The sequence below is a fragment of the Otolemur garnettii genome, unplaced genomic scaffold (assembly GCF_000181295.1).
Source record: "Otolemur garnettii isolate 467f Iridium unplaced genomic scaffold, OtoGar3 scaffold00101, whole genome shotgun sequence".
NCBI lineage: Eukaryota > Metazoa > Chordata > Mammalia > Primates > Galagidae > Otolemur > Otolemur garnettii.
The window spans coordinates 989,895-1,004,500 of NW_003852496.1; the positions used below are offsets into that span (position 1 = coordinate 989,895).

Consider the following 14,606-nt stretch of genomic DNA (forward strand, 5'->3'; position numbering starts at 1 on the left):
AGGCCTGGTGCTGCAGGGCCACTGGCGCCACATGGCTCCTTAGTTCATGAGGGCTTGTGGAGGTGGGCCCTGTACCTTGGGACTCTGATTGCTCACAAGCCCTGAGGGTGAGGTGCAGCCTGAACTCTCAGGAGCAAGGGCCTGCAGGCTGCAGAGCTCCAAGTGTGCATGAGGACCTACGGCTGTCCAGGAAGGGAGCTCTGCATCCTCAGGGCGCTCTGCCTGACCCTCTCCCCACTCAAGACAATTTTTTTCCCTTGAGCCTGTGACTCCTGAGCTCCTAGTTTCCTGCTCTGGGCCTGGGCTTCTAGGTATAAGAGGTACCCTGGAGGTGTGTGCCTCTCTAGAAGTTTCCTGGACACTTCAGATCACTCCACTGGTGCTGCCCCTGCCTCTGGCCTGACCCCAGGGGTGTCATTCTGAGCATCGAGTGGTGCCCACAGATTGAGCACGTGCAGAGCAGTTGGCAGGTGCCCACCCCTGGGGTCGGGTGGGTGGAGCCTGTTCTCAGGTCCCCACTGAGCCTCCCTGTCCAGGGTCTCTGCAACGGGGTGGACAGGGGATATCCTGGGAGAGCCGCCTGAGGCTGGAGGCCGGTGGACGGGTGTGCTGACCTTGGCAGCCCTGGCCCAAGAAAGGCAAGGTTACTCACCCCCATTGAGTTGCTTTTGTGTGTGGGGGCATTGGGGGTCGAATCCACAACTTGTGCTGCAGAGTCCTGTGGTTGCTCTAAGGGGCAGCTGTAGCTTTGGTGCCTCTGGGGAGCTGCCCTGTGCTGGCAGCATGGAGGTCCACTCCCTCCCCCAGGGCGTCCCGTGTCCTGTAGGGTCAGGCTGGGAGGATACCTACAGGTAACACACGTGGAAATAGGCAGTTGAGGGTGTGTCGTGGGAGAACACACTGGGCCCCACCATCCCCAGAGCCCCTCCTGGTGCCACTTTTACCCGGGATGGAGCCCTGGTGCTGGTTCTGCTCTTTCAGAGGTGCGGTCACACCAGGGCTTTCCTCGGACTCCCACTGCTCACGGTCACCAGGGCCCATCCTCACTGTCGTGGCAGCTGTGGTTAATGCCGTGTGTCTGGGCAGGTGTGCTGATATGTGCCTTGCATGTACATGGATGTCGCCCTACATGGCTGTGTCCCGGGCAGTGCTGCCCCACAGGCATCTGCATTTTGGTGAGCACATGCTGCCTCCTTTCTCTTACTCTTGGGTGTAGTTTGTGGGCTGAGTGAGCCACCAGGACACAGGGCACCCTCGTTTGCTCTGTGGGTTTAGCTGGTGCTGTCTCAGCTGCTTACCCAGAGAGCCCCCACCATCACTGCTACTTCCCAGTGCCACTGGGGTCCTGTGGGGCACACGAGGGCTTGGTGAGTCAATACCTCAGTTCTTAGGATAGGAATGACCCTCTCAACATCAGGCCAGCAGAGGCCTTCTGGGCGCCATCCTTCTGAGCATGCCCAGACTCATGGCCAGCCTGGTGGGGCAGCCTGATGTACGCTCACACTGGACAGTCATCTCCCACAGCACACGGGCCTGGAAAATCTGCTGTGAAGGGTGTTTAGGGGACAGGGAACAGCAGGGCCAAAGCTCAGAGGCGCACTACTGTATGCTAGGAGCCAAACAGTGCCCCTGGGGGGCCAGGGGCCTTCAGGTGCCACCTTGGGCACTTTGTCTTATGTGGCAGGTCTGTTCACTAGGGATGCTGTGGTCACCAGCCTGGTGGGAGCAGGAAGCCAGAGGAGGTAGAAAGAACGGCTGGAATAGGTGGGGTGGTGACAATGACATGAGTCTGTGGGGGCACTGGGATCAGGGCTGGAGGTGGCATTGGGGCACTGAGGGCACAAGAGAGAGGGGAGGACATTGGATGGCGTGTGGGTTTGGGACAAAGACCCATGCTGGTGACATCCTAGACTGCAGGTGGGACCTTAGCCAAGATGGGACAGAGTCCTAATCAGTCCTGCGTGACTGAGGCTGTGCAGTCTACACTGTCTTGTGGTGGCCCAGCATGCCAGGCTCCGCAGGAGGCTGTGTGCCTCTCTTCCATGGCAGGGGCTGATTTTTCGGGCCTCATCTCCCTATCCCAGGCAGAGATACTCCCTTTAGAACTGTGAACTCCTGGATCACACAGCCCTGTGATCAGGATGTCGGCAGATGGGGAGACCCAGGGTCAAGGAAGTCACTGCTTACGGAGTGATCACTGCTGGAGCTGGTCTGAGGCAGGCCTGGCCCTCCCACCTGCTGTCCCCTGTGTGGTGGGGGGAGGGGAGAGATGGGATTCCTGGGACCCTTCCTCCAACAGGTGTGTGGCCCAGTTCCAGCCGTCAGGGCTCCTACAAATCACATTTTAATTACCCAATTACTGCCAAGAGGAAATCAACTAATTGCTTTTCCAGTATCAAATTCTTCCTCGCCTTTCTGAGAATGATGGGGACTCAGGAAGGGAGCCTGGAACCTGTCCCCAGACCCCAGCCAAGGAAGGCTCCCATGCAGGGGCTGGGAGGTTGGGAGCTGGTTCCTGCCCTAGCTGTGCAGGCCTGACCCAGAGGGAGAGGAGAGGAAGAGGGGAGGTCAGGTCTGTGCCCCAGAGGTCCTGGGGGGGGGGGAGGGGCAAAAGTCCCCACGCCTCCCTGAACACCTCAGCTGCCATCTCTGTGGAAGGGCTGCAAGGCCTATAAGGCCATGACTACCTGGCTGGCCACAGCTCCAGGGTTCTGCCTATGCCTGGCCCTTGTCCCCTGTCCCTTACCACAGCTCATCAGCGTACCCATACTTCACAAGCGAGGGCTGGGAGGGGCCTAGCAGCCTGACCTGCAGCTGCCTTTGTAGGGTAGGCAGACAAGGCACTCTTCCTTCACTGGGTTGGAGCCAAGCTGGGCAGTCCTCTGCCTCTGGGCACCTAGGGAGTGTGCTGGCCTTGGCGCACAGCCTGGGCAGCCCAGACGTCCTCCTCAGTGCCCCTGCTACCCTCAGCCCTGAGAATGGGCCCTTTGTTGGCTCTGGGCTGGACAGACAGCTGACCTGGCTGGGCCAGCAGCTGGCCATCCTGGGGCTCAGCGGGGCTCCCTTTGCAGGGTCCCTGCCTGCTGCGTCCTGTGCAGAGGAGTGACCCTACTCTAGCTTGTCAATGGGGAGGGTCAGGTGAGCCCCATGGTGGTACGAGGTGCTCATTCCACGGGGGAGGCCCATGCCTTGCCTGGCCCTGGCACTGAGGTGCCGCTGGGGTCTGTCCCACAATCAGGATGCTGACAGCCCTGGTGCCTCAGCTCAGAATCCTGGGTGAACTCTCCAGTGTTTGGACAGGACAGGGGACTTTGAGAGGTAGAGGGCCCTCGTAAAAGCTGAGTAGGGTGGCCTGTGTTCCCCTTATCTGAGGATGGGTGGATACCCAGGGCCCAGCACAGCCCGGTGAGCACATCCGGGGAGGTTGGGTGACTCACCTGAGCCTTTATGGGTGAAGGGGAAGGATCCCAGGGCAGAGGGAGCAGGACTGAGTTTGCCACCTACCCCCCAGGTTCGTGGGGTGGGAAGAGGGAAAGAGAGCTGTCAGGCCAGTTGTAAAAGGTTCTGGTAGTCTTCAGAGAAGGATTTGCTGAGCAAGGAGGTGACAGCTGGAGGTGGGAAGATAGCAAGGACCCTGGTTCGGCCCCATGCCCAAGACATTGCCAGATTCCTGTTTGCTCTGCCAGCTCCCAGCTGCTGTGGGAGGGGACTGCTGGGCCCAGCTGCCTCAAGGGTGGGCCTTCTGAAGGTGGGTGGCCCTTTAGTGGACAGCTGGGGCTGGGTATAGGTGTTGGCATGTGTGGCCTGGCACATGAGCCCTGCGTCCTGCCAGGCCCCTGGCCCTGTGCCCACTCTGCTGTCTGCTCTTCCTTCCTGCTGCCTGGGACCTGCTCCTTGCAGACCCTTCTCCCTCCACCCTCTTCTGGAACAGATTCCTTCCCCCTGGGGACAGCTGAGGTCCTGGGATCCTGGGTTCCTATCAGGTGCTTTGTGTACCTCAGTTTACCTCCTGGCTAGAGTGCTTGGGGCCTCCAACCAGAACATGGATCAGGGCACAGGGGGCATAATCTGGGGACTCCTTCCCTACTAGACTGCCCTTGTAGCATGCGTGTGCACATGGGGACCTACTGAGCCGGGACTGTGAAGGCTCAGCACACAACCTGGGGCCTGCTACCCAGGCATACCCCCCTCTGGCCTGGTGTGCTATACGTCAGCCTCCCCGACACCCCTGCCTCTCTGTGCCCTCGGTAGTCACACAGCGGCTTCACCCTGGGCCCTGTCCCCCTGAGGATAGCCTGCAAAGGAGTGGGATGGCTCAGTGCTGGCAGGTGTGTGAACAGATGGTTGCATGGCGGATGGACAGCTGGACACGCATGTGCTCCAGGCTGCAGCTGTCGGGCACCACCTGTCTCGGTTGCCTTGCTGCTGGGTGGGATGAGTGCAGGGTGTTCTGGGGCCTGGAGCTGGCCCGCCTGCCTGCTTGACCAAGCCTTGGGACCCTGGGGAAGAGGCCTGCTCCTGTTTGGCCACACCCTCCCCCAATGCCTTGGAGTTGCCCTTCCCAAAACCATTTCCTCCTCCATCCCCTGCTGGGTGGGGTAGCCCTGGATGTGACATTTGTGCCCCCAGGCCACAGAGCCCCATCCTTGGGTTGCAAGAATCCCAGTTCATCCTTGAATAGGATCAGTCCCTAGCAGGGTAGCAAGGCTGGTACCTCTCCCTTGGTGTCCCTGTTCAGATGCCTCTTGGGCACCCCCTGCACACTAAGGTCAGGGTCTCGTCAGCGTTATGACCCTGCACGCCATGTAGTAAGGACAGGCCTGGAGCCATGGAGGAAGGGCCTTGGGCCTAGAGTGCGTCTTGGGTTTTGGGGCGGCTATTAGACACATCTGCAGGGATGGGAGGCCAAGGTGAGGGCAAGGGCTTAGGAGGAAATCCAGAGCCCTGATGGGGATCTTTTGGGTTGACAGTGGTGGGTGTGGAGCACAGGGGTCCTGCACCTGCCCATTGTCCAGGCATTGCCCTGCCCGCCTTGTCTTCCTGCCTCCTGTTCCCTGGCAGTGCTCAGGTGTGTGTGTGTGTGACCCTGGCCCCCCGTGTTATCTCCCGTCTCACCCCTCCTGGCATGCTGGCTTAGTCTGTAGCCCCAGAATAGCTCTGTGGTGTCTGTCATTCCTGATTCATGGGAAACAGGCAAAGAGAGGTTTAGCACCTTTCAGTGTCCTACCCCATTGTGGTGTGGACCTGGGCAATGTGAGTCCAGGGGCTGGGTCCTGGCCGGCATCCTGCCTAGGCCTGGGGGACCTGGGGGGCCTTGTGAGCCTGAGCTGCTGCCCAGGGCAGGGCAGAGGCCTTTGGGGTGGGCATCCTCAGTGCCCCTTGGTACACTTTTGGCCAGTAGTCATTTTGGGTGAAGACTCTTGGCCCAGTTGTGACTTCAGGGCAGGCAAGCCAGCACAGGGGAGCAGGTAGGGTCCAGTTCCTGGCCCCACCCATGGCACTAGGCTCCTGTGGCCCCCAGACTGGGACCCCAGCCCCTGCAGGTGTCCTCTCTGGGCCCATTCGACAGCCTCCTCCCCTGCCCGGCTCTGGGCTTAGCTCTTCCGGGTCTGGTTTGACTTAAGCTTGCCTGGTGGGGAGGCAGCTGAGCGGATGTGGGGGGTGGTGGAGTGCAGGAATGCAGCTCCCCCCCCTCCACCGTCCTGCCTCCTGCAGCCAGCAGCCTCTTTGGCCCACAGACATAGCGCCCCACCCTGGCCCGCCGCCCTCGGCCAGGCCTGATAGGGCTGACTCCAGTGAGGGATTTTGCCTGACTCTATGTTGCCTTGCCCTGCCCTGCCACTGTGGGGGCGCAAAGAAGGGGCACTGTGCCAAGTGTGGGCCCAGGCCCCCGCCCCGAGGTGGAGGTGAAGTGTGGGCGCCAGGCTGGCCACGCAACAGGCAGGAGCCGGCCTGAGCCTGGGGAGCCTGCCCAGAAGGCTGAACTGGGTGGACACGCCCCACAAGTCCCATCTCTGGAAAGCCCCCTGGGTCTCTCTGTTAATTAAATACATTTGTTTGGTAAAAGCAACTAAAAATACTCTCAGCATTGCAAGCTGCAGAGAAGAGCTGGCTAATTAACGCCCGGTTTATTTGGGATCTGGAATACATTTCCATGCCGATGAGATGTCTGCCTTCCTCTGCAGCCTTGATGGGGTGCCCCCCTCCACCTCTGGGATACCCCACCCTTATTTCATTTGGCAGCCACACTGGACTCCCTGTGCTCCTACAGACCCTGGCCTCTGCCCTCCCACACCCCTTCAGAAACCCAGCCTGCCACAGGTTGAGAGTGTCTGAGGCCTTCACCCTGGGTATGGCCATGACACCCAGGGCAGTGGCCATCTCTAGTCCCCAGTATGCCCATGTTTTTGGCCTCTGTTGACTGATAAGAGGCTGAGGCCAAGACCAGCCTGTCTGGGCTGAAGTTTGCCCACATAAGCTCCCATACTAGGGCTGGGTGGATACAGGGTGCTGGGGTGAGTGTAGCCAGCCTTGGCCCCTTCTGATCCCAGTCTTGTTCTTGCAGGGCTGTGTGGGCTGGAGGGGTCTTAAGACCCCAACCTCTATTCTGGGTGGGGTTGGGTTAGGCAGGTGCTGACATAGCCTTGCTCAGGGAGCTTTACCACCACAGATCCTGGTGGACCTTGCGAACCCTGGTGGCCGGCCAGCCCTGGCCTATGAGAGTGTGGTGGCCCAGGAAGGCAGCCCCATCCTGCGGGACCTTGTTCTCAGCCCCAACCGCCAGTACCTCTATGCCATGACTGAAAAGCAGGTGGGTGCTGTGCTGGTGGGACGCCAATGTGCAGAGGTAGACTGTGGTCATGGGGAAGCTGGGGACAGGGGCCACATCACGGTCGGGTGGCTGGTGGGCATGGTTTTGTACCTGTCTGGGTATGTACTCTGAGCACTGGGGCCTTATACCACTGCCACTGTCCCCAGGTTCTCCGGGGCTAGGGCTGGGATTTCTGCCCCTCACTAAATGATTTCATGACCCAGAATTGAGGACTTGACAGAGAGCAGTTTCAGAGGATGGGTGTCACTGAGGGGTTGGGCAGTGCATTGGGGCCCAAGGGTATGGGCTGTGTCCCTGGCCTGGCCTGCTTAGAGACCACCACCACCATTCTTTCCAGCTTGGTGACCCCATGGCCTCTGGGGGGTGGGCAGGTGAGGTAAGCTGGGCCCAGCAAAGCACAGGGCAGGGTGAGTACAGGCCTCCTGCCCTCCTGGCTACTCCTGATTTTTCTGCCCCTGAGGCCTCAGAGACCTGCCTGAGTGCTGGGAAGCCAGGCCAAGCCAGGAAGCTCGTGTGGGCCAGGGTCCCACCTATCCTGTGAGTGCCATCCAGGCCTGCCTCCTGTTCTCCGGCCGGGCTGTCCAACCGTCTATTCCTCTGGAGCTCAGAGCTAGGCAGGGAAATAGTGCTGGCCAAAGCTGATTACTGCCGACTGGCTCACCCCGCCCCTGTCGGCTTTTCCACTGCCTGCCTGCCCATGCAGAGGCCTGGCGCCCCTGTGACCTGACTTGGCCAAGGCAAGGTCCCTGTTATTGGCCTCTGAGAGGCGGGAGCCAGAACCTCCGTGGCATGTGGGAGAGGAGGGTGGGGCTGGGAAACACTAGGTGGTGGTGGTGGGGACCCTGGGAGAGGACTGGAGGGGCCTGATGCCACATCCCCCTCCCCAGGTGACAAGGGTGCCCGTGGAGAGCTGTGTGCAGTACACATCTTGTGAGCTGTGCCTGGGGTCACGGGACCCTCACTGCGGCTGGTGTGTCCTGCACAGCATGTGAGTCTGGGTGGGCAGGGAGGGCCCCCGATGCCCCAGTCTGGTAACTCCCCTACTTGGGGTGCCGTGGGGCTGCCTTGCTGTGCAGGTAGCACAGCCCCCTCAGAGCAGGGTGAAGCTGGCACAGCCCTGCTGAGGAAGGTGGGAATGTCACAGGGCTGGTGGGGCAAGCCATCTGTGTCCTTGGTCCAGGCCTGCACAGTGGGCTGACCATTTGGGGTGCACTGGGTCTCCCCACCTGCCCAGCTTCACATTCTCTGCCTGCAGTTGCTCACGGCAGGACACTTGTGAGCGGGCAGACGAGCCCCAGCGCTTTGCCTCAGACCTGCTGCAGTGTGTGCGGCTGACGGTGCAGCCGCGTAATGTGTCTGTCACCATGTCCCGGGTCCCGGTGAGTGGCTGCCCAGGCAGGGGCAGGGGTGTGGGAGCAGCCGCAGAGATGTGCTCACCTGCTGTTGCCCCCAGCTTGTGCTGCAGGCTTGGAATGTGCCCGACCTCTCAGCCGGTGTCAACTGCTCATTTGAGGACTTCATGGAGTCTGAGGGTGTTCTGGAGGATGGTCGGATCCACTGCCGCTCACCCTCTGCTCGCGAGGTGGCGCCCATCACACAGGGCCAGGGTGAGTGCCCCTCCAGTCCTGCACCAGCAGCACCTTGGCCTGAGGAGGCCTGGAGTGGGGTTCAGTCACCCACGTGTTCTCAACACCTCCCCAGCTCAGTTCCAGGGTGCAGTTGTGAGCACGGGGACCCTGGAGTTGATGGGGTCCTCCAGGCACAGGGCCAGAGTGAGCGGCCCTCTTGCTAGGGAGGTGTCCAGATGGGGGCATGTCCCATGGTGAACTTGGAGGTGGCAGGAAGTGGCCCCAGGACAGAGACTTGTCAAAACCCTCAGATTGGCAGGGGTAGGCGTGTGAGGTTGGAGGTCGAGTGGGGGGCATTGACCCCAAGTGCAGCAGGGCCTATAGGGGTTGGGGGTATAGGCCTTCTCTAGTTGCTGCAGTCCAGGTAGTTGCTGTATTGACTCTGCACAAACCACACCATAAGCCAACCTGGCTAGGCTGGGGCAGGCGTGGGGAGGGCCATGTGGTTCCCAGCACCCCCCTAACTGAACAGGAGGCAGGTCGGGGCAGGGGTCCCAGCAGATCCAAGGTTCCTGCCTCCAGGGTGCTGAGGAGGGGCCTGGCCGAACACTTGAGGCCTGGTGTCTGCAGCTCGATGGTGGTGGCTAGTTCTTCCCCTGTCTGGGCTTGCCTTGCATGGGGTCCTGGGCTCTCTGGCGCCTGGCAGCCCTGGTGACTCAGCCCATGCTGCTCTCCAGGGGACCAGCGCGTGGTAAAGCTCTATCTGAAGTCCAAGGAGACAGGGAAGAAGTTCGCCTCTGTGGACTTTGTCTTCTACAACTGCAGTGTCCACCAGTCGTGAGTGTCACTGGGGACTCACCCCAACTGGGCCTGGACCTACTGTGGGCCGGACCATTTTTGTATTTCCAGAATGCAGTTTGCCTGTGCTAAGCAGGGTGTGGGGATCTCTGGGGAAGGGGTCAGCCCTGGAAGGAGCCTGAGGGGCCATGGCAGGTTGTGAGATCCTGGAGAGAAGGTTGAGGAGGTGGTATCCTCTGAAGCTGTTGGGACAGTGAGGCCCGAGGCTGCGCGGGCAGCACACATGTGATGGCCTGCCCATCACAGCTCTGGGATGTGTCAGAGGGAATGGACAGGCCCCTGCCCAGGCAGGGGGCGAAGGGGGAGGCAGATGTGTACCACACTCCAGTTCTGTGGCAGTTACTCACTACCTAAATTTAAACCCATGTTTATTGAAATGTGGTAAAACTTAAAACACAGTTCCAAGTTATGCCAACATTTTCACAGTCACCCAAGGCTATTGGTTACCGCAGAAGCCCCTGGGGCAGGCTGGGGGCTACAGAAAAGTGGCAAGGAGGGCATGAGTGCCAGGACATGGGAGACAAATCCAGGAGCTGCCCCCCGCCAGCCCGAGAGGAGGCAGGGGGAGCAGCCAGTGCAAAGGAGTGTGGTGGCAGGATGAGACTCAGTGGCAGGCAGTGTGGTGGCCCCTTATGGCTACAGGTAGTAGCACAGGCAGGGTCCTCAGGTCTCAGCGCCCTGCTCTCCCCCATAGCTGCCTGTCATGTGTCAACGGCTCCTTCCCCTGCCACTGGTGTAAATACCGCCACGTCTGCACCCACAATGCTGCCGACTGCGCCTTCCTGGAGGGCCGTGTCAACGTGTCCGAGGTAAGGCCGGGCTGGGTTTGGGGACCAGGCTTTTGGAGGTACAGCAGAACCAGGTAGAGATAGCTCTGCCTGAGTGTCACCTGAGCCTGGTCCTGTGGGTATCTGAGTGTTGGGTCATCCACACACCTTGAGGGGGTAGCCATGCTGCATCAGTCTGAAGGATTCTGGCTTGGGGCAAGAAGGTCTGTGGGGCCAGCGACACCTTCCAGGGCTGTTTTGGACAGTGTTCTCTGGATGTCCTCTGTGACCCTCTGGAGGGGGAGATGCCTCTGAGTCCTACTCAGGCCTCTACATGGGGGCTATGGACTGAAGAGATACCTGTGGACTCCTGGGCGCAGGGCAAGGGCCGTGTGCAGGCCCCATAGACAGTGGAAGCAGGAGCTGGGGGTGTGGGTGCCTGGTGAGCAGGCATGCAGGGTTGGCCTGAGCCCTCTGGGAAGGTGAGGGAACTCGTATTAACCTGCTGAGTGGCTGATGGCTTCCTGGAGCTGTCTAAAGTTGTGGGATTGCTCTTAATTGTGTAGTAACCATCTTGGAGTTGGGTGAGGTATTGACCATGTGGAAAGCAGGCTGCCCCTCCTGGAACCCAAGGCTGTCAGAGCCAGGGTACAGTAGACTGTAGGGCAGCAGTTCTCAACCTGTGGGTCGTGACCCCTTTTTAACAATGAAAATACATTGCGGCATTAGGAAATTGAGAACCACTGCTGGAGGGCATGCCAGGCACTGGGTGGTGGGAAGTTGAGCTGTGTGGTCTCTGTCCAGTCTGTGAGTGTGGAGTAGGGCCCTCCTTTGCTGTGGACACGGCACCCACTGGCAGGCATGTGGGCGCAGCATCTGGGCTGAACTTCTGGACAGGCTGGGCCAAAAGAAGGTAAGTGGGCACAGAGCCCCCCAGAGCTACAGCCTGTTTCTCCTCTGGGTCCCTTCCTCACAGAGCCCCCCGGCCATCCCCACCATCACCCTCTGGACCTGGCTTTTTTGCTCCTTGGAGTGGCATTGCGTGTCAGGACTTGAGATGGCAGTGGAGGCAAGACTAAGAGCAGACAGGGACCATGAGTGTTGGTGGTAACAAGGCCTGATAGTGCATGTGTGAGAGTTGGGGCTCAAGGGGACTTCCTGGGGGTGCGTCCTGCTTGAGGAACTGGGCCAGTGTGCCTAGGTATAGGAAGAGCTGTGTTGCAGTGCCCTGCAGTGGGGTCTGAGGTTGGCAGGAACTGGTCCTAGGGCCTTGTGAGCCAGTAATGGACAGCCACTGCAGGTGTGACCTGCCCAGGCAGTGGCTCTGGTTTGTATGGAGCCCAGGAGACAGCTGAGTGGTCACAAGGCCGAGGCAGGACCCAGGCTGGGGCTGTGGGCAGTTGGGGTGGTTTTGGAGGCCAGAGAAGGCCAGGCGCTGTCTCTGATTCTTCCTGTGTCCTTGCTATCACTGCTAGGCACTTGAAGGAGACCAGCCCCTGGAGGTAGTGACCCAGGGACCCTGGGGAAGTAGGGCAGGAGGTGTTGAGTGAGCCTGTGGAGCCTGGGCTAGGGTAAAGGCAGGTTGTTTGGGGGAATGGATTCTTCCCCATCTCTTTAGCTAGAGTCCCAGACTTTTACTTAGTTGTTTCTAAGTTGTGATAGGAGTCTGGTGTGTAGTGCTGAGCAGCAGCCCCATGCCCCTCCCCCAGGCCACTTCTCTGCGCCTTCTCACCAGGGAGCATGGACCTTCCCCAGCTCTGTGGTCTTTGTCCTAGACATCTTTGCCCAGCCTCCAGCTGGGACATTCAAGTCTGGCTCCCCTGGGGAGGGTGGCCCAGGGTGGAACAGGTCTCTGAGGATGCTTGCCTTGCTCCTTGTGTTCTCAGGCTGTTTGCTTTGCTCTGAGGTGGGAGTGACCAGTGTGCTGTGCACATAGGAAGGGCTGGGTACTGAGGCCAGTGGTGCCTCTACCCAGAGCCTGACGGGGGCCCCATGTGGACCCCAGGAATGGAGCTCACACTCTACCAGAGTGACACATTAGAGCAGAGGTTCTCAATCTGTGGGTTGTGATCCCTTTGTAACAATAAAATACATCTGGCATATCAGATATTTACATTGTGATTCATAACAGTAGCAATGACAGTTATGAATTAGCAACGAAAGTAATTTTATGGTTGGGGATCACCACTTGAGGAACTATATTAAAGGGTCGCGGCATTAGGAGGCATTAGGAAGGTTGAGAACCGCTGTGTTAGAACTTCCCTATGAGGCGTGCCACTGTCAGACTGCTTTGTTGAATGGAGAGGTGTGGCTGGCACCTCCCCAGGATAGTCCTGTCCCCGCCCTCTTCCCTAGCCTTGTCCCTTATGCCTTGACCTCTCCTCCTGCCAGCCTGAGAGATGCCATGAGAGGCTGGACCCTGGGCAAGTCACTGTATCCCCAGCAGTAAAGGATGTGGGCAGTCCACTTAGCTCTTTCTTGGTCCCTGTGAGGAGAAGAGTCCCAAGTCATAGGAACAGAGTGTGATGAGCTGAGTAGTGAGGGTAGGTTCTGGGCCTCAGTCATCCCCTAGACCCGAGCCAGTTTACAGACCCCAAAACCCTGCACGCAGGGGAGACTGGGCTCCCTGGAGGAAGGACCTTGCTGTGTTGTCAAGTATGTGTAGTGTGAATCTTTCTCCCTGCCTGCCCCAAAGGGACCTCTGGCCTTTTTACCAGGTGACTGTGTTGGGGACCACTGGACAGTGGCTCTGGACTGACTGGCTCAGGGAGATCCAGAGTGGGGTCTGTGGAGTCAGGTGGTCAGTGGACTTTCAGCTCAGGCCCAACTTGCAGTCGGGCCCAGAAGGTCCCCGAGCTTGTCCTCTCTGGCTGCTTCCTGAGTTCTAGAATCCATGATTGGAAGACAGATACCCTGCTGATACCAGGAAGAGGTGGCAGGTGTAGGGGTAGGAGCGAGGTGGGAGTGGCGCCTGGAGAGGACCAGCGTGGCTTGGAGCTAGGAGGGCAGAGGTGGCCAGGGGCCAGGCCATCCTGTGCCATCCTCAGGTCACAGGGTGGGCAGGTAGGGGTTGCCTATACCCATGCTGTAGTGCGGTGGGGGCAGTGCTGGGCCTCATGCTAGGGGAACCTGCCCTGGGCCGCCTGCCACTGGCCACAAGCGTTCCTGGAACCACAGGCACTGAGCAGGCCCAGGCTTCTCTGTGGTTGTCCTCAGTCTTCATACAGGCTGGGTCCTGAGCTGACCCCTTTTTCATGGCTGGGCCCAGGGTGCCGTGCCCAGTGTGTTCCCAGTCATGATGAAGCTCCAGCCTGAGTCTCAGTGAGCAGTGCTAGGCACCTAACAGCCAGGGAAGTGCTGGTGTAGGTGCAGGCCAGCCTGCCTGTGATGCTTCCCCACTGGGGCTGTATGTGCTGTGTTGGGGAGGTGCAAGCTCCACTCCCTGCCTCTTTCCAGCGGACATGGGAGCATCCCTGCAGACCCAGCAGTTGGTGGTCAGCTTGCCTGGCCATGCCTTCTGAGCTGTGCTTCCCTTGACCCCTGGGGGCTAAGCCAGAATCCTCTCCTGGGGCCCCTAGCATCTCTGCAGAGCTGTTCCTGTGCTGTGCCCTCCTTGGGAGCTGCTGGAGGCTTGGGGATTACAGCCTGTTCTCAGCCTCCCTATTTAAAGCCTGGCTCAGCGGTGTTCCCGAGGGCCTGTTTCCTCTGGAGGCTGGAAGCAGCCGTGCTGCAAGAAAGCTGGGCCCTTGCATCAGTTATTGTTGCTGAGGTGCTAGGGGCCCTGGGGTCCCAGGCTGTTTTTCTGCTGAGCTCTGGCTATTTTTAGACTCCCTGGGCTCCTAGCATAGAGCTCAAGCCCCAAGTTCTCCCCTGCTTTTCCTCAGGGGCCTTTTCAGCTGTGGCCCAGATGAGGCTTGTTCAGTCCCCAGGATGACGGGGTCCTAGAGCCCAGATGGAGTATTTTGGGACCAGAGAGGAGAGGGCTTGCCCTGGTCAGTGTGCAGCCCTCGGCACAGCTGGCTATCCCTGTGGGCTTTGGTGTGACAGTGTACAAAGTGGCCACAGCAGGGCTGGGCTAGGAGGAGTGTATGCTCCATCCATACACAAACTGCAGCCTGGGGTGCAGTGGGGCACCCCAGGCTGCTCCCAAGTTCACCTGAAGCATTCTCGCCTCCAGGACTGCCCACAGATCCTGCCCTCCACCCAGATCTACGTGCCAGTGGGTGTGGTGAAGCCCATCACCTTGGCCGCGAGGAACCTGCCGCAGCCACAGTCAGGCCAGCGTGGGTACGAGTGCCTGTTCCACATCCCGGGCAGCCCGGCCCGGGTCACTGCCCTGCGCTTCAACAGCTCCAGTCTGCAGTGCCAGAACTCCTCGGTGAGGGGCTGCGACAGCAGGCTGGGGTGGTGTGGCACAGGCTGGCAGCCACCTGGTATGTGCTGCTGACGAAGGGTGGTACAGGTGGTCAGCCACTGGGACGAGTCAGAGGCACCCTGGGAGTGGACTTCGGCGGCAAGACCTGATGGGACACGTGGGCAGCATCTCCCACGTGCGTGTGTCTCCATGTCCTGGGCTGAGGG

The 14,606-nt window shown here is 59.8% G+C and overlaps 1 protein-coding gene across 1 annotated transcript in view; it reads left to right on the top strand.

The window, feature by feature from the left end:
• PLXNA1 (plexin A1) overlaps positions 1-14,606 on the top strand; it is a 47,435-nt gene that overhangs the window by 11,462 nt on the left and 21,367 nt on the right. The window contains exons 4-10 of the mRNA XM_003796184.3: positions 6,671-6,811; positions 7,720-7,820; positions 8,088-8,211; positions 8,286-8,439; positions 9,138-9,237; positions 9,953-10,067; positions 14,203-14,403. Of these exons, the coding sequence (XP_003796232.3) occupies positions 6,671-6,811; positions 7,720-7,820; positions 8,088-8,211; positions 8,286-8,439; positions 9,138-9,237; positions 9,953-10,067; positions 14,203-14,403 (936 nt within the window). The remainder of the gene's footprint in view (positions 1-6,670; positions 6,812-7,719; positions 7,821-8,087; positions 8,212-8,285; positions 8,440-9,137; positions 9,238-9,952; positions 10,068-14,202; positions 14,404-14,606) is intronic.